General features: G+C 41.9%; 1 protein-coding gene across 4 annotated transcripts in view; it reads right to left on the bottom strand.

Moving 5' to 3' along the window:
* Positions 1–605: 605 nt before the first annotated feature.
* Positions 606–19,364, bottom strand: part of kcp (kielin cysteine rich BMP regulator) — a 54,697-nt gene continuing 35,938 nt past the window's right edge. For 3 of the 4 annotated variants that reach the window (XM_028449355.1, XM_028449353.1, XM_028449356.1), the window contains 16 exons: positions 18,836–18,924; positions 17,162–17,276; positions 16,924–17,097; positions 14,235–14,317; positions 13,343–13,463; positions 13,179–13,261; positions 11,815–11,914; positions 11,560–11,648; positions 11,190–11,292; positions 10,563–10,708; positions 10,300–10,472; positions 4,524–4,635; positions 4,341–4,442; positions 4,114–4,278; positions 3,005–3,305; positions 606–1,147 (listed from right to left, as the gene is read on the bottom strand). In XM_028449355.1, coding sequence (XP_028305156.1) covers positions 930–1,147; positions 3,005–3,305; positions 4,114–4,278; positions 4,341–4,442; positions 4,524–4,635; positions 10,300–10,472; positions 10,563–10,708; positions 11,190–11,292; positions 11,560–11,648; positions 11,815–11,914; positions 13,179–13,261; positions 13,343–13,463; positions 14,235–14,317; positions 16,924–17,097; positions 17,162–17,276; positions 18,836–18,924 — 2,174 coding nt within the window. In that variant the 3' untranslated portion in view covers positions 606–929. The remainder of the gene's footprint in view (positions 1,148–3,004; positions 3,306–4,113; positions 4,279–4,340; positions 4,443–4,523; positions 4,636–10,299; positions 10,473–10,562; positions 10,709–11,189; positions 11,293–11,559; positions 11,649–11,814; positions 11,915–13,178; positions 13,262–13,342; positions 13,464–14,234; positions 14,318–16,923; positions 17,098–17,161; positions 17,277–18,835; positions 18,925–19,364) is intronic. The other variant, XM_028449354.1, reaches the window with a different exon arrangement.

Raw genomic sequence — 19,364 nt, forward strand, 5'->3', positions numbered from 1 at the left:
TAACAACAATTAATGTGATGCTGCAGACAGAAATCCTGAAATAATTCACAACAGGACAATATTTGGCAGCTGCTTTTAAAGTCACGACTGATTGATTATTAAACTCCTGTGTTGTGTAGCATAAATATTCAGTGCTATTGTTTAAACCAGGAACGGGCAGCAGTTATCACGGCGGGGCCACAAAAATGTAACTGTATCTGATCAATTTTCATGTTATTTAGAAAAACAACCATTCAGAGCATTAACACAGGAAACAATAAAGATGTAGTAGTCGTGGTAGTCTATTTTTGTTGTCATTGTGTTTGTTTGTGGAGTAATTTCATGTAATTTAATTGTAATTTTGTGCACTTTTAGTATGATAATGTTTGTTTTTGGAGTATATTTCTGTATTTTTGTTGTGATAATGTGTGTTGTGAAGTAATTTTGTGAATTTTTGTTGCCATTTTGTGTGTTTTTAGAATCATTTTTTATATTTTTGTTGTCAATTTTTTTTGTTTTTGGAGTAATTTTGTGTATTTTTGTTGTCAAAATGTGTCATTTTGAAGTAATTTTGTTGTCATTTAATTCATTTTGTATATTTTCCTTGTCATAATGTGTGTTGTTGGAATAATTTTGTGTATTTTTTTTGTCATAATGTGTTGTTGGAGTAATTTTGTGTTTTTTCATTCATTTTGTATATTTGCCTTGTCATAATGTGATTTATGAAGTAATTTTGTGTATTTTGATTGTCAATATTTGTTGTTGGAGTAATTTTGTGAATTTTTCATTCATTTTGTGTGTTGTGGAGTCTTTTTTTGCTTTACGTTGGGTGGACCACATGTGGCCCCAGGGCCGTCAGCTGTTCACATCTGGTTTAACCATACAAACAATAAAAACCCTAGATGTCCATTATTAGTGATGCAGTGAGAGCATGGACGTGTCCTGTTCAGTTAGGACTTGTCATGGATGATCTTGGGACATTTCTCAGGCTGAATGCAGTAGTTGTTGTGTAGCACCAGGCCGGCGGGGCACTGACAGCCTGGCACACATGGTTTAAAGCAGTGACTTTCTATCACACCCAGAGGAACGTCCATGTTGAAGCAGGTGACGGGACAAGGAGGACCACACTCGTCAAACACAAAGCCTCTCTCCACTGGGCAGCCAACAGCTGAGACACACAAGAGCAGAGGAGGAGCCATTAATGGATATATATATCTATATATATATATATATATAGATATAGATATGTGATCAGAATCAGAAGAGCTTTATTGACCAGGTACAGTTTAGAACAATACAAGGAATTTGACTTGGTAGTTGCAGTGAAAGAAGACACATCAACACACCGGAGCAGCCATTTGCGGTGCCCACATATTTAGGTGAAAAAGGGATCAACAACAGGAGGAGAGGAGGGGTGAGGGGAAAAAAAACCTGCCAGTTTGAAACTGATTTCCCTAAACAGAGAAAGCAGTGTGAAACCAGGAAAGAAACCGCCTCCGCAAACATAAATGAAAGCATGACACAGTCAAACAACTCGAGACAAGGCATGTGGGAAGGGTTGGGTGGGAGGTTGGCTGGGGGAGGGGGTCAGGTGGGAAGAACAGCAGGATTCCAGCCGTTTGGGGACATGGGCGTGCTGCCAATGGGCGCTGCAACCACGCCTCCATGCAGCTGCGGATGGGAGGTGGGGAAAGATGGCCAACGAGGCATTTGAAGTTGAAGACCTGTCGCTGCGTTACTGACAGCCAGATGACGTGTGGAAAAGTTCAGCATGAACAGTTCCAGGTGGGAATGTAGGGAAGGGGCGGGGGGAGGGAGTGGGGGTAAGAGCCGCCGTCTGCAGAAATGTCCTGGTGATAAGAGTTGAGACAACCTTGGCTTTAGCCTTGGCTGGCTGGGGAGCCGAAAGGGAGATAAGCAATGTGATTTGATACAGGCTATGTCAATTTCCAATAGCCTTCTGTCCTGGGTCTCTCTGATGTAATCCAATGAGTGGCCTAGTTTCCACTTCCAAGCCAGGTCTCCAACTTCTGCAAGTTGTTATCCATAACGCGTAGACGATCCAAAAGCAGGTCTTGCTTGTTTTTGATATCGATCAACACATGAGTCTGAGTGTTCAGAGCCATGCTACATCCTTCAGAAATCACTGGCAGCTTTTCCAAAACAGTCGCCAGCGTAGTGCAGACTTTTCGATAGATTAGGAAGCCACCAGCTACGATCAGCAGCATGCCTACTATCATTATTCCAATCATGTAGATGTCCTCCACGTCTTCCACGGAAAGGATGGACAGACACACAACTCGCCACTTGTTCCAAGGGTCAAGTGCGTATCCAGCCGCATACGTCCCGCTTGGACATGCGGGTTCACCACCCCCGGTTCTTTTCGTCGAAAAAATCTGATCGATAGCACGGAGAGACCAACTAATTAGTTCCATTATTTCGGTTTTGGATGAGTTACAGAGAGAGGCTCTTGTTAGGCTCACAAGACCAGACAAAGCAGCAGCTGGGAGAGAGATAAGAATGGAAGGGAGGGAGAAAGAGAGAGTGCGACTGTCCTTGAAGAGAGAAGCAATGCATGCAGAAGCCTTTTAGGATTGAATAAAACTTAAAGACGTAGATAACATAAATGTGATTTTTAACCAGTAAAGACACAAGATTCACTAGCACTAGCAGACCTAATGCACATGAAGTAGGAGGGATTAGAACCAAATCCAGCTCCCTGATTGGTTGGAATGTTTTCAAAAGCCAATGGCAAGCCCCACCCCTTTATCAGCTTATAATGCCAACTAGTAATGCTAACTAGTAGTACGATTGAAGTCTACTCACATACGAGTAAATCAAAGTTGCCTACATGTACTAGTAGAGCTGAACTAAGGTTATTAAGTTTATGCTCAAACAGTTTTCCACCACAGCATGGTTGCTCCTGATAGAACACTTTACACCAATTTTTTCTCAGGTATTTTGAAGTGAACGTTGACGTGAAGTTGTAGCGAGCGGCGTAATCTATAATCCGTGCTGTACTCACCGCACAGCGCAGCGCTCCTCCACTGCAGCCTGACGCCGGCCGCCCTGCACTGGCTGGCGTAGGCCTCCAACGTGTCACACAGACACTCATCACTGTTGGCGCCACACGCACACAAGTCGTACACGCACGCTGCGTACCAAGACTCAGGAGGGACCACGCGGTGACACGGCCTGAAGACGGACGACTTCAGCACTTTACAGCGAGCATTGGCGCCCTTCTTGGCCTGGTAACCGGCGTCTTTACACGGGTCCACATCTTCACCGGGACGACAGGAAGTCACTGAGTGGCTGCTGTTTGAGACCTCGATGATAAATGATTAGATTGTTCATAAGTATGAGGAGAGATTTGTCTCAAAAATATTCACAAATATATCCACAATTTTTGATATCTATTTTTCAGATTTCTGAAAAACACACATGAAAATCTGAAAAACACATGAAAATGTAAAAAAAAGTGAAAATCTGAAAAACATGAGTAAATCCCCCCAAAAAAGATGTGAAAATCTAAAATCTACATGTGAAAATTAAAAAAAAAAAGAAAAAAATGAGTGAAATTCTAAAAATCATGTGAAAATCTGAAAAATTTGATATGTCTAAAAAATTTAGATTTGTCTGAAAAATATTCACTAATATATACACAATTTTCATGTGTTTTTTTAGATTTTCACGTATTTCTTACATTTTGACGTGTTTTATAATGTGTTTTTTTAGATTTTCTTGTGTTTTTCAGATTTTCAAGTTTTTTAAGATTCATACATGTGGTTTTTTTCCCCACATTTTTTAGATTTTCATTTGTTTTTTCAGAAATGTCATCGGCACACAATTTACGCAAGTGAAAAATCTGAAAAATACATTGAAAATTGTGGATATATATTGTGAATATTTTTTAGATAAATCTCTCCCCATAAAAAAAACATGTAAAAATCTAAAAAAACACGTGAAAAAAAAAAGCACGTGAAAATCTGAAAAACACTAGAAAATCTATAAAAAAAACGCGTGAAAATCGGAAAAACATGGAAATTGACGATATATTTGTAAATATTTTTTAAACAAATCTCTCCCCATACATAAGCAGGGATTCACTTTGGTTTCACAGTATTTCATCTTCACCTTCCAGCTGTTGCCAAACTCTGCCTCTGAGATGCTGATTCTCCCATTGCGCGTCCGGAGGTCGTCCTGGTGGAAACCGTTGAAGTTCCCACACAGACCACAGGTGTTGCCTTTGTAAGAACCAGGTACGCTCACCTCCAGGTGTGAGCGAAGACTCCACAGCACCTGGTGTCAGTCGCAGGATGTTTAAAGGAACATTAAAACCTTAAAAAGAATCATCAGCTTACCTTCAAACCAATGTTGGTGTTGAGCAGGATGGTGTTGGTTTGTCGCTCTATGTAGATATACGGCTCTCTGAGGAATGGCAGAGTCACCACTTCATCGTTCACCTGAGGAGCGAAAAGCATCGTGAAGTGGTTCGAATAATGACACAAGTCTGAGTGTGAGAAAATAAATAAAAGCTGTCCAACCTTCACCACCCAGGCCTGGAGAAGCTGCACAGTGACGTCTCCTAAAAGCACCGTCACCTCTTTGGTCCACGACACTCCCTGACGTCCACGATCTTCGTTTGTCACATAAATACTACACACAAGGCAAGACATAAAGAGCAAATCGTTTACATGTCATTTCAACTAATTTTTAGGACATCCCATACACTTCAGTCTTTACCAATTATTCTGTGATTATTCAATTGTCACAATGTAATTTTTTGTTTTGAGATATGGACAATTTTGTGAGGGGGGTATGTGTCGATTTTTGCTCGTCCTTGATTTTGTTCCATATTCAGCTTCCAATATCTCAGGAACTACACCACATAGGAAACTGAAATTAGGTAATGTAATACGGCTAAATCTAAATGTTAAATATGAACTCTTGATCTAAATGTTAAATCTGAATATAAATCTTAAACGTTAAATCTAAACCCAAATGTGAAATCGAAATATAAATGTTAAATTGAAATTTTACATTTAAATATAAATGTTAAATATAAATGTTAAATCTGAATATAAATCTTAAATGTTAAATCTAAACCCAAATGTTAAATCTAAACCTGTAATGTCTGTAGACTCGGCTTACAGGCATAAAAATAACACACACCAACTCCGTGACTCGTAGCTGTGCCTTTTACTGAACCGTCATGTAACATGTCCAAAGCAGAATCAACAATGCCCTCCCCGCTTCCTGACTACGTAACTGTTACCCACAATACCCACTGGTATCAAAGATAGGCAAGCATCAAGATGCATCACTCTTAACATTCATTCATTACATCTCCCTTTTTTAGATAATTTGCTCAAAGTTTCCTCGAACTACTGCAGAAGGTAACAGAAGCTTTCAGCTTAAAACCAGACTGTACTCAACAATCTCTAATTATACAAAATACACCAATAACATTTCTTTGTATACACTATTATCAGGTGTGCAACATAAGCAAACATTTCTCTCGCAGTTAACATTATAACTGAACAATGCTATTTCTTCTGTTCACCTCACATATCCCCCATTCAGTTTTTTCTTTCATAATGAAACAAACACAAGATGGTGGAGGGAAAAAATCTCACATAGTCCACAGTCCTTACAAATCCAGTCTGACCACTGGTTTACTCAATCTGCCAGAACGAGTAACATGACCAGTCTCTGGTGTGGCAGTGACCTGTGTCTCTGTGGCCTGGGTCACAGCGGTGCTTTGACCCTGTGCTGTTATAGTCTCGTCATCACTTTGGTTGACAGATGTGGGCAATGGCTTAGGCATGGCCAACAGGTGGCGCCTGTTCCTCCTGTAGCGCTCACCCTGGGCTGTCTCCACTATGTAGGATCTGGGCGTGGAGTCAGGGCTATGGACAACAGCTGGCATTGTCCATTGTTTCTGTCCATCCAGTTTCGTGAGAACAGCGTCTCCCGGGTTCAGTGGAGGGAGAGTCCTCACGCCATTCCTGCGGTTGTAGAAGTACGCCTGCCTCTGTTTGGCGTTGGCATCAACCCGCTTGATGACATCCTGGTTGGCCCAGTTTGGGTTGAGGTTATCCTGCAATGTGGGTAGTGTGGTCCTAAGTTTCCTACCCATCAAAAGTTCTGCTGGGCTGACTCCCGTGGAAGCGGTAGGTGTGGCTCTGTACGACATCAGAGCGAGGAGGGGGTCTTCCTGTCGAAGTATCCCTTTTGCAACCTGAACAGCCCTCTCGGCGTGTCCGTTGCTCTGAGGGTGATGTGGGCTTGTTGTAATATGTTTAAAATCGTATGTTTTGCTAAACTCTCTCATCTCTGCTGAAACTAACTGTGGTCCGTTATCACTGACGAGCACGTCTGGAATGCCATGGCGTGCAAATGTAGTCTTAAGCCTGCTCACTACCTGACTGCTCGTGGTTGTTGGCAGATGTAGTATTTCTAAATATCTCGAGTAATAGTCAGACACTATCAAATAGTTTTGCTTTTTAAATTCACACAGATCTATGGCAACCTTTTGCCATGGCCTGGACGGGAGCTCACTTGGCATCAGCGGCTCTCTCCTCTGTGTGTGCCTGTTCTGTGTACAGAACATGCACTGTTGAACTTTCCTAGTGATATGATCTGACATTTTGGGCCACCAAACAGACTGATTAGCCCTTTCTCTACTCTTAACTAGGCCCTGGTGCCCATCGTGAATTCTCTCCAAAATCAGCTCTCTCATGGCTACTGGAATGACTATACGGCTCCCTCTAGTGACTAAGCCCTCTATCTCAGATAACTCACCTCTCACCTGATAGAAGTCTCTGACTGACTCAGGCACCGTCTCTGCATATTCAGGCCAGCCGTACCTGATGAAGCTCAAGATGGTCTGGAGCTGTGGATCCTCTCTTGTCTTCTGTCGAATCTCCTCCATTCTCCGAGGTGTGGCTGGAACGTGCCTCATGACAGCATCGATGTGTGCCACTACGTCCTCATGAGAAGCTCCACCCGCGAAGTGTTGCTCTGGACCTCTGGAGAGAGCATCTGCCACTGCTAGAGTTTTACCTGGAGCATACTCAGCAACAGCATTAAAACGCATAAGCCTCATCAGCAGTCTCTGACATCTGATAGGAACACTGTCTAGGTCTTTGCAGTTCATAAGGGGAACTAGAGGCTTATGATCAGTTATAAGCCTGAAGCTATCAAGTCCGTAAAGGTACTTCTCAAAACGTTCACACGCCCAAACACTGGCCAAACACTCTTTTTCAATTTGAGCGTACCTGGTCTCAGCGTCGCTCAGGCGTCTAGAACAGTATGCTATGGGCTTCCAGTGATCCCCGTGTTGCTGGAGTAAGACGCCTCCCAGCCCGTAACTGCTGGCGTCTGCTGATACCGCCGTTGACTTGGTGACATCATAGAAGGTGAGTACAGGAGCAGAGGCAAGCGCAGCTTTAAGTTTCTGGAACGCTTCCAGTTGTGCTGGCCCCCAGAACCACTCCATCTTTGTCTTTAGCAGATCATAAAGTGGCTTACCCACAGTCGAAAGCTCTGGCACATACCTCGCCAGATAGTTGACCATCCCCAGGAATCTTTTGAGTTCTGTCACATTCTGGGGCTGAGGAAAGTTCTGTATCCCTGTCACCTTGTCTGGATCGGGCCTGATTCCCGTCTCATCAATGAGATGACCAAGGAAGCGGACCTGTGTCTGACTGAACTTACATTTTGCCTTGTTCAGTTTCAGGCCTGCTGCTTTAATGACTCTCAAAGCTTCCTTCAGACGCTTGTCATGGATTTCTTGTGTTGGACCATGAACGAGTATATCATCCATGTAGACCTCTGTCCCTTCCAGTCCTGCTAGCATGTCTGCCATTTTCCGTTGGAAGATTTCAGGAGCGCTCGTTATTCCAAAAGGAAGACGACGGAAAGCGTATCTCCCAACTGGGGTTATGAACGTTGTGAGCCTCATGCTGTCCTCTTGTAGGGGGATTTGGTAAAACCCACTCGCAGCATCCAGCGTGGTAAACACCTTTGACCCTACTAGACGTGGCATTATCTCTTCCATAGTAGGCAGCACATATTTCTCACGTTTCACTGCTCGGTTGAGTCGTCTCAGGTCAGCGCAGCACCTGACCTCCTTCCTGTTGGGCTTGAGGACTGGCACCATAGCAGCGCACCACTCTGTAGGTTCAGTTACCTTTTCGATGATGCCTTCCTTTTCCATTCGCTGCAGCTCTTTCTTCACTAGGGGTACGAGCGGCAGGGGTATCCGTCTGGCTGTATGCACTGCATAAGGCTGAACACCCTCTTGTAGTGTTATCTTAACCGGCTCGGTTTTCAGCAAACCCCCTGAATCAAAGACACCCCCGACTTCGTCCACCCGCTTCACTAAGCCCATTTCAACGGCCTCAGGGCGGCTCAATAAGCAGTTGCATTTCCCTCGTATCACGTACACTGGGAAGGTGTACTGCTTCTCTTTGTAGCTGGTGGTAGCCCGAAACTGTCCCATGCAATTAAGCCTTCCCCCTGGGCTTGTGAACGGAGTGTCGGGTGGTTCTAGTTTGAATTCAGGCTTCATTTTGCTAAATGTCCACTGATCGATAACAGTAGCGTCGGCTCCTGTATCGATTTTAAAGGTTATAGGCTTGTCACATATAGTTAGCTTAACAGTCCACTCGTCCTGGTCGTCCCTACTGCCGACTTCGCCTAGGAAGTGGAACTTATTAATGTCTTCTGCAACCTCCCTTACAGCTTTAGAATGGCAGGCCCGTTCCCAATGTCCTTTTCTCTGACACTTGTTGCACTTACTTTTCAGTGCGGGGCATCTCCTCTCATCGGAATGTTTAGGCTTGCCGCATCTCCCGCATTCCTCCATTTTGTTGGTCGCTTGGTTGCTGTTGCCTTGCCGCGCCACATCCTTCCTCCTGAATCGGCCGACATGGCGTTGAACGGCGTTTACACAAGCCAGTTGTGCCTCGAGCTGGTTGGACTGGAGATTAACCTGCCGTGAAATCTCCTCTGCTTGGCGCACCTGTTCGACGACCTGTGCTAGCGTCAAGTCGGCCATTAGCTGGAACCGCCGGGAGAGCTCTTTGTCTTTAATGCCCACCACGAGGCGATCTCGGATGTGCTCGTCCCTCTTAGCGCCAAAGTCGCAGTGTTCTGCTAGTTCGTACAAAGTCCGTATGTATAACTCCGCCGATTCACCTGGCTGCTGGCTCCGCTGGTAGAAACATGCACGTTCATGAATTACATTGCGGCGAGGTACAAAATAGTCATTAAACTTCTGCATGACGGCTTCGTAGTCCTTTTTCTCATCCTCCGATGCAAACTCGAATGAACTGAATATTTTTTCAGCTTCTGCTCCCATTGCATATATTAGCGAACTCACTTGAATCTCCCCGTCGTCTTTGTTTAGCTTCGTAGCTAGCCTGAAACGCGAAAATCTCTGTTTCCACTCCGGCCATTCTGCGGGGCAGTCAAACTTGAATTCCGTCGGAGGATTAAACTTCGGCATTTTCTACAGGTAGTCCGGATACATAAGCACTCTGACACCATGTAATGTCTGTAGACTCGGCTTACAGGCATAAAAATAACACACACCAACTCCGTGACTCGTAGCTGTGCCTTTTACTGAACCGTCATGTAACATGTCCAAAGCAGAATCAACAATGCCCTCCCCGCTTCCTGACTACGTAACTGTTACCCACAATACCCACTGGTATCAAAGATAGGCAAGCATCAAGATGCATCACTCTTAACATTCATTCATTACAAAACCCAAATGTGAAATCGAAATATAAATGTTAAATTGAAATTTTACATTTAAATATAAATGTTAAATATAAATGTTAAATATGAATGTGAAATGCAAATCATAAATCTAAATTTAAAGGTTAACTGTTAAATCTAAATATCACGGGTGAAACTAAATATCTAGCTATTTGTTGAAATGACATGGAATGACTATTATATTTAGCAAAATGATCATTTACACACACACCCAAGCTTTTAAAAGTTGAGGGATTACATTTTAACACAATAAAAAGTTAAAACACTAAAAAATAAATGAAAATACTAATAAAGTAAGAAAGTGTTATTGCTCCTTCAGCCATGACTTCAGTTAAAGGAGTAAATCCCATTAACATACATTGGTTTGCAAATTGTTCCAAGCAGCACAAAAAATATGATGAAATCTTGTTGCCGCGCATGAAAAGTAACATCAAGTTATTTCCGTGACAGTTTCACGATCCCTGTGGGATTGGCTTCAAACCAATAGGCCAAAAGGTTGCCCTGCTGACCAATTACAATGCTGACTCTCACCTGAAGTCTCCGCCCCCACAATCCTGAGCCAGGACGTACGTGCACGTTCCCTGGAAGTGCAACATGCGGCCGTCGAAGGTGCGATAATGAGGGTCACCGAAGGCGATGCACGTCGCAGGACGAGGAAGACAGTGAGGACAACACAAGCCTGGGATGACGGCTGGCATTTCATCCTGACACACACACACACACACACACACACACAGGTTGAAGAAGCTTTAATCCCAACAGTGAAACCTGCTCTAGGAGCGTTTCCCACTGACTGTTGCACAGGTGAGGGCAGGACAGCGTTCACTATGACAGTGAACGTCTCCAGAAACACACGTGCAGCTCGTGCACTGATCCACCTCCCACTGCTCGTTGGAGTGATAAACAGCTCCTTGGTGTAAACACAATGATGCATTTGAGTCTGTAACACAGAGAGAACACACACGTCCTCAGAGCCACACAGACACAGCTGTGTGAAGGTAGATTTATGTCTTTATTATTTAATAAAAAAAACATTTTCAATAAAAGAAATCACTTCAATCACAAAAGAAAAGAAAGAAAAAAGTGTTCAAATGCAATTATTTGAGACCCAAATAATTGCATTTGAACACTTTTTTTCTTTGATTGAAATTTATTTATTTTTGTGCCGGATTATGTGTAGTACAGTAAAAAGATTGCAATAATAATAAAAAAAAACATTTTCAATCGAAAAAAGTTTACTTCAATAACAAAAAAAAACATTATCAATCAAAGAAGAAAGTCTTTAAATGCAAATATTTGGGTCTCAAATATTTTATTTTGCGTTTAAACACTTTTTTTTTTGATTGAAAAAATTAATTTTTTAATGTGTTTTCTTATTGAATAATAAAGATACAAATCTACCTCTGTAGTCTCACACTTACCTTCACATTCAAAGCAACATTTCCCAGGAATCTTCACCTGCTTTTGGCCCCGCAGACAAACCACAGGGGGGCACTCTTCAATGCTGCACTCAACAGAGCCCAGCTAAACACACAGGAAACAAAAACAACCTCTTTGACCATCACTATGCATTCATATTAATGTAAATCAATATCAAATGTATTTTCTAAGATATTTGGATTATTTCAAATGTTAAACTATATTCATTTTATGTATTTTTTTTATTTCCTTCATCGATCTTTGATCTAGAAGAGATGACTTTAATGCATTTTATCTGTGTAAAAAATACAGGCCTATATAGTTTGGTTCATTGTGCACTAAATTATTATTACACTAAACTATTGGACTTACGTTACAGGTACATTTGACACAGTCATCGTCACTGTCGGTCCAGCTGGTGCCGTTAATGACGTGTCTGTTCTGACCCTCAATCACACAATCTGTAAGAACAAGCACAGTTACAGGATTGTGTGTGTGTGTGTGTGTGTGTGTGTGTGTGTGTGTGTGTGTGTGTGTGTGTGTGTGTGTGTGTGTGTGTGTGTGTGTGTGTGTGTGTGTGTGTGTGTGTGTGTGTGTGTGTGTGTGTGTGTGTGGGAGAGAGCTCACCTTTACACACAGGACAGCATGAGTCTGCAGGGCTGACCTGCTGAGAGGGGGGGCAGGTGAGAGGAGGGCAGCTCTGGTGGAGACATGTCCACGTCAGGTCCTAAATGAGAGGCATGGATAGAGAACAGAAGGCCAGGAACAACACACAGTTACACACAAAGAAAGATGAACACACACATCTGTATTCCTACAGTCAGAGTCCAGTACATCTATACCAGACAATATCAACAACTGGCAGCCTTCAAAGTAAATGCTCGAAATGAGTCCAAAAATACACAAAAATACCCCCCAAACTGTGAAAACACACAAATTTACTAAAAAAAACACACAAGACCACGACAAAATATACAAAATGAGTCCAAAAACACACAATATGACAGAGAATTACACAAAAAATAGTCAAAATACACGTATGTACTAAAACACTCTCAAGGCAAGGACAAACGTACAAAAAAATGTGAAAATATACAAAATTACACAAAATAAGTTCAAAAACACACAATATGACAGAAAAACACCGCAAAACAGTAAAAATACACACATTTACTAAAAACAAAAAAAATGCAACACAATGACAAATATACAGAAATGTCTGAAAATATACAAAATTAGACAGATGCAGTAAAAATACACACATTTACTGAAAACACACAAGACAATGACAAATATACAGAACAGCAAAATTACACAAAATACCTAAAAACACACAAAACAGTAAAAATACACAAATGAACTCCAAAGACACACAAGATGATGAGAAATGTTCACATCACTGAAAAATATACAAAATTGCATCAAACATACACAGAATGACCCAAAAAATACACATAATACACAAAACAACAGTAACAATACACAAATTTACTCCAAAAACACACAAAATGGCAACAAATAAAAAATAACAACAAAACACCACCAAAACTACACAGAATCAAAATCAGAATTAGAATCAACTTTATTGGCCATGTAATGTTATACAACTCTCTAACAATGTAAACATTAAATAATAACAATCACCTAGAAAAAAATATAAAAAGTATAGTTAAAGACTAATATGTACAAAACTAAAATAAAATAATATAACAAGATAATAAAATGATAATAATTACTCTAAAAAATCATTACTCTTAATGAAAATTTTACAAAATGACTCCAAAAATACACACAATTAGAGAAAATGCTCTGATTGGTTATTATTCCAATGTGAACATGAATATTGATCATGTGACCCTCAGATCAGAAACTAATGTCGCTGAGATAAAAGTTATGTTTTTTTGGACACAGCTTTAAAATTAATTAATCATTCCATCCATCCATCCATCCATCCATCCATCCATCCATCCATCCATCCATCTATCCATCACCTTGCAGTGGCAGGTGAAACAGGGGTCGTCCGTTGCTAGAATCTCGTTGCCGATCAGTGCAGCTGTGCAGTTACTGAGAGGCTCTGAAGACACACAAATGTAAGACAAAAGCATATAAAGGGCTGTGAGATACTGTGGTGTGCAAGCAGCGGTTCAGCACTGACGTGCACAGACGGGACAGCAGGAGTCGGGTCCAGAGAACAGGATGTTGCTCTTAGGACAGTCGACCAGACTGGGACACTGTTTACGGTAACAGCGCAGGTGCTGCTCTCCATCCGGCATCACCTGGGGACACAAAGAACTGGTTTACGCGTCTTTAAACAAATAAATAAATCAACAGTAGTTATATATTAAAGTCCGTGTAAAGCAGAAATACATTTATGTGATGAGTTTGTTACACCACAGAAACATGTGTCATTGACCACTGAGTCAAATTTGAAAGATGAAAAAAGTACATCAAATTTAGTCTTAAAATCATGGAAAAACATGCACTTCTCTCTGCTCTGAGACGCTGGGGGCGTGGAGGTGCTGGAACCACGCCCACGTGCGGGAAGGGTGCTGCCTCCATGTACTGTGTCTATGGGAGAGAGCAGTGTGAAAGTGGCTACAGCGTTGATGGTGCTTCTCCCATTGGTTTTCCAAAAGTGCTCGAATCTGGCCAAACAAGGTGTCAGTGCAAAGGTCTGCTCCGCCCAAGTCCTAATATGTGGTCTGTTTTCAACTAGGGGCCGAATAGCACCCGCTGGAAGCTTGGTGAGCTTCAGCAGCAGGGTCAGGATTATGCTAATGATGACTCCGTTACATAGTGCGGCCCTGATTTCTGACCCGCCCATTAAATCTTGTACACAGAAATTTCTAACACAGTTTGTGAAGCCTGGCTCCACAATTACATTATAAATGGTTTAGAAGAAAATGGCTGAATTTGCTTTACATGGACTTTAAAGTTAAGAAGATTCCATTAAGTCAGAAAAGTATCCGTAGAATGAAAGATTCATTCTACAAGTTTGTCTTGTGTGTGTGCGCATGTGCGTGCATGCGTGTGTGTGTGTGTGTTACCTCACAAGTGCATATTTGACAGGGATCATCAGCTTGATAGAAACTCTCTCCTGGGCTGTAAACTCTGCCTTCAAATATACAATCTGTGAAAAAAAAGTAACGTATCAAACTAAAAAATAACATCTCTCACTGATGGAGAAAACTGTGGCTCAACACAATAAAAAGGCCTGGTGTAAAGGTTTGTGCTCTCCAGCTCTGTGGAATATTCCAGCACATCTTCACCATGAGCCTGAGTCTGCAGAGGATCCCAGACAACCTGCCTGGTTCCTGTTCTAAAGACGCCACTTCTTAGCGGCTCCAAGGACTATAGACCGGTTGCATTGACCTCCCACATCATGAGGACGCTGGAGAGACTCATCCTGGTGCAGGTCCGACATCTATCAGATGTGGTCTGATAGATGTCGGACCCACTACAGTTTGCCTACCAGCACAAGGTTGGAGTTGAGGACGCCATCACCTTCCTGCTCAACCGTGTCTACTCTCACCTGGACAAGCCGGCAAGCACTGAGAGTCATGTTCTTTGACTTTTCCATTGCTTTTAACACCATCCGTCCAGATCTACAGGGTGAGAAGCTGACAGAGATGCAGGTTGACTCCTCCATTGTGTCCTGGATTGTGGACTACTTAACTGGCAGACCACAGTATGTACGCCTGAGACACTGTGTGTCTGACAAAGTGGTCAGCAACACTGGGGCCCCTCAAGGGACGGTACTCTCTCCTTTCCTCTTCACCACCTACACCACGGTCTTCAACCACTGCACTGAGACCTGTCATCAGCAGAAGTTCTCTGATGACTCTGCAGTGGTTAGATGTATCAGGGAGGGGGACGGGGTGGAGTGCAGGGCTGCTGTGGACAGCTTTGTCACATGGAGTGGGCGGAACCATCTACAGCTCAATGTGACAAAGACCAAAGAGGTGATAGTGGACCTGAGGAGAACCAAGAGGCCAGTCAGCCCTGTCTCCATCTAGGGGGTCAGTGTGGACATTGTGGAGGAGAACAAATACCTGAGAGTGGTGATTAACAATAAACTGGACTGGGGGAAGAACAAATACTCCCTCTACAGGAAGGACCAAAGCTGCCTCTATTTTCTGAGACGGTTGAGGTCCTTCAACATCTGCAGAAAAATGTTGAGGATGTTTTATGAGTCTGTGGTGGTGAATGGGATCCTCTACGCTGTTGTTTGCTGGGGGAGCAGATTGAGGGTCTCAGACGCCAACAGACGTTGTGGGGATTAAACTGGACTCTCTGAGAGTGGTGACAGAGAGGAGGAGCCTGTCCTCTCTTTATTTATTCTTATATTACTTTTTACTACTGTAATGTGTGTGTACTTAATCCTTATTTAATTAACAGTTTTTACTTAATTATGTAAGTTTTTTTTTCTTCTTTCCTTAACGTTTATTCTTTTTATTTGTAATATTTCTTGAGTGACTGTAACCCAAGTCATTTCTCCCTGGGATAAATAAAGGACTTCTGATTGTGATTCTGATTAGATGTCAGAAGTAATGGAAGGTCACACTGAACGCCATTCGATCTAAATAAAAAGGGGCGTTTAAAGACACAACGCAAGTTTGATTATTTTCTCAGGTGGTTAAAAAAAACTGTCAAAAGTTGGTTTAAAGCAGTGTTTTCCATGTGTTCTGAGCCCACAACCAGAGCTGATGGTGCAGCCTTCATCACAAGGTGGCAGAAAACTGAACATTACCATTTAACAACAGGTCTCATTCATTAATTCATTCATTCACTCCTAATAACTTTGGAAAGAGTCAAATTATTATGGAAGACAAAGTCTTGGCGGTCACTCCCTCCAGCTCCAATCACAGGGTTTAGAGAACGGAGGGGTGAGCAGAGCCCACGAAGGAGCTTGTTTTCCTTCTAATGTTGATCTAATGTTCCATTTTCCTATATTTTGTGTGCATCCTTTTGTGTGGCAACGTGTTTTACCGGTAGTGCACGTTCAACTCTTGTGCGCAATTTTGTGCACTTCCGTGAGAGGAGGAGAATGGGAGGGATTATCAAAGTGGGGGGCGGGATTTACGGTTCAAATTCAGCCATGCCCCTCTGTCATTGTTCAAGAATCAAGTAGTGCAGCTTTAAGCTCTACTAATACTCACATTACGAGTTAAGCAAAAGGTCTCACTAGTACTACTAGTTAGCATCATATGCTAATAATTGGGCAGAGAAAAGCAAAATCAGGCTCCCTATTGGCTCTTAAAATCATTCCAACCCATCAGGGACTTGGATTTAGTTGTAATCCCTCCTTCTACTCTTGCATTAGGTCTACTAGTACTAATAGTGAGATATTTTGAGTGAACTAGTATTACTAGTTAACAAAAATGTAGTTTTACTAGTGAAGGTTTTTGGTACTAGTAGACCTAATGCAAATGAAGTAGGAGGGATTAGAACCAAATCCAGCTCCCTGATTGGTTGTAATAATTTTGAAAGCCAATGGCAAGCCTGAATTTGCTTCCTTATTAGCATATGACGTTTAGCCTACTAGTGACACTTTTTGTCGCGCACTAGTAAACCAACATTTATTCAAACAAAGTATACGACAGGTTACTTTTGACAATGTTTTTTTTTACCTTATACTAATCGATAAAAATGTCATATATGTGCTCTCTGCTTCCTTTACTCTGTTTTCTCTCACTTGTCACCAATAATAGTTGAATAGTTGATGTCAATGGTTACCGGCACACACTGGGCAGCACTCCCCGGGCACAGTGATGACGTTCACACACGGAGAAAGGCATTGCACTTCAGAGCAGGTGGTGACTCCGCCCACACACATGCAGCTCATGCAGGGGGTGGAGTCTGCAAACCAGCTACTGCCCTCTGGGTACTCCTCCTCTCCATACCGACAACCTAGCACAGGAAAAAAGTCTGTCTAAAAAGCTGTTTCCTCTGCCAATAACGTGCGTGGACTGACCTCGACAGCGAGGGCAACAGGACCCAGGATCAGTCACTGTGTGCCAACACGACAGCTTTGGACACTGGGGCGATGAGCACTGGACCTCACCTGTCTGAGGGATGAGCAGAGACAGCTGGATAACAAAATAGAAAGTGTCTATTTGTACGGTTGCCGTACAGACAACCCCTGGTGCTATTGGTATGGTTACCGAAGTAGGTTAGGGTTAGGTTTAGTCTTTAGCCATGCTACCTAAACTGCCCAATGACTTGACCTATCACGAGTTCCTAAACTGGCCAAATAGGGCAAGGGTGTAACTAGTCATCCATTAGATCAACGAATTGATTAATGAGTGAAATGAAACAGTATTCAGTGCCTCCTGAATAGATTTATTGTAGTTTTTCTCCTTTCCGATCATCTCCCTCCTGATGCAGGACCAAGTCTGATCCTTGTATTTTCAGCTAAAGGTAGGGTAGTCGATTTTCAAAAGCTAGCATGATTTTGAAGGTAGCCTCCCTGACGGCTCCACCTTTACCCTCCTCCCCTCTCCCCTCCGTCTCACTCACATGCAAGCGCACAGCTGCTGCAGAAGAGAAGCTCAGCTCATCGCTTGTATTGTGTAGAAACTTCATTGTCTCATGTCTCATTCAGCAGTAAGTAAACAATAAACTTTACCATTATATATGTTAAAAACGTGATCAAAAACTCTGTTTTAACTATATCAGTGGTGATGCGCTTTCAGTGTGAGCTCGTGCATGCGAGGGATCGAGACAGAGAGACGTGATTGGTTAAAAAAAGAAACGGTTTGTTTTTTTCCATTGGTAGAAGTTATTACAGGTTTACAGCTGTTACAGTTGATGGATTTTCTTCATTCCTTTTTCAGAGCACATAAGATCTTAATTTCTGTCAGGACATAAAGACAATTTCAACCAAACCTTAAAAAGTGTATCTGGAGAAAATCGCCAACCCCAGCTTTAATGTTCTAATCATTTTAATTTTGTGTTTTTTGCTGTTTTTTTTTTGTGTGTTGTTGGTGTTATTTAAACTATTCTCTCAGTGTGTGTGTTTTTGGTGTCGTTTGGTTGTTTCTTATGTCATGTTGTATGTTTCTCTGTTATTTTTCTGTATTTTGTAGTGATCTTGTGTATTTCTCTCTCATTTAATGTATCTTTGTTGCCATTTTGTCTGTTGCTGGTGGGTGTTTTTTGTGTCATTTTGTTAATTTTGTTGTTGTTTGTTCTTTCTATTATTCAGTATATTTCTCTTTTGTTTTGTGTGTTTTTCTTGTCATTTTGTGAGTTTCTGATAATATTTAGTATAATTATCATTTTTGACTAAAAATAAACATCATAAAACCCCATATTTTAATGCTTTCATTTGTTAATTTTCCTCTCTCTCTCAAGTACCCCCTGTAGTGCCATCACGTACCCCAATTTGAGAAGCACTGCTGTCCAGTATCCAGGGATTTATTTCACTCACACTGGTTACATTATTATTTTAGATAAAAAGTTACTGAATCGATTTCAAGTCACTGCATCGTTTCTGATTGAATCGTTCTAAATCAACCAATATCATTCATGAGTCGAATTGGCAACAACGAATCATGATTCAACTCGAATCGTTGCTAAAACGAATCGTTACACCCCTACAAGATAACCAACCAAATGTGGATGCAGCTGGATGTTAGGGTCAGACCTGGCAGATGCAGGTGGAGCAGGGGTTGGATCTCATCGGCCATGTTTGTCCGTCTGTGAACGCCTGACCCTCCAACAGACACGCTGCCACTGAGGACAAGAGACACAAGAAACATGGAGGCTCCAACAATATTTACACTAATTCAATTATTCAAAACAAAAAATATCAATAATTTTTAATTACATTAAAGCACACGTCTAACTTAAGGCCCCGGGGTCAAATCCACCCTTTGGCACATCTAATTCGGTCAGCAGGAAAAGTAAAAATTGCAACAAAAACATAAATAATTGTGTAAAATACCAACTTAATTCAGTGGTAGATATATCAGCACTTACTAAATATATAAAGTCAATGAAACTCTACAATATTTGCAGGACTTAAAGTTTTTAGATGCTCATAACACGATGGCAGTGATTTGAATCTCAAATTGTTAAAAGATCCCTCAATTTTCCAAAATCCTGCTCGATCCTCAAATTATTCCACAATTTCCACAAATTAAATAAAAATTGGTCACAATATCAAGGAAAGA

The sequence above is a fragment of the Gouania willdenowi genome, chromosome 6 (genome assembly GCF_900634775.1).
Source record: "Gouania willdenowi chromosome 6, fGouWil2.1, whole genome shotgun sequence".
Taxonomy (NCBI): Eukaryota; Metazoa; Chordata; class Actinopteri; order Blenniiformes; family Gobiesocidae; genus Gouania; species Gouania willdenowi.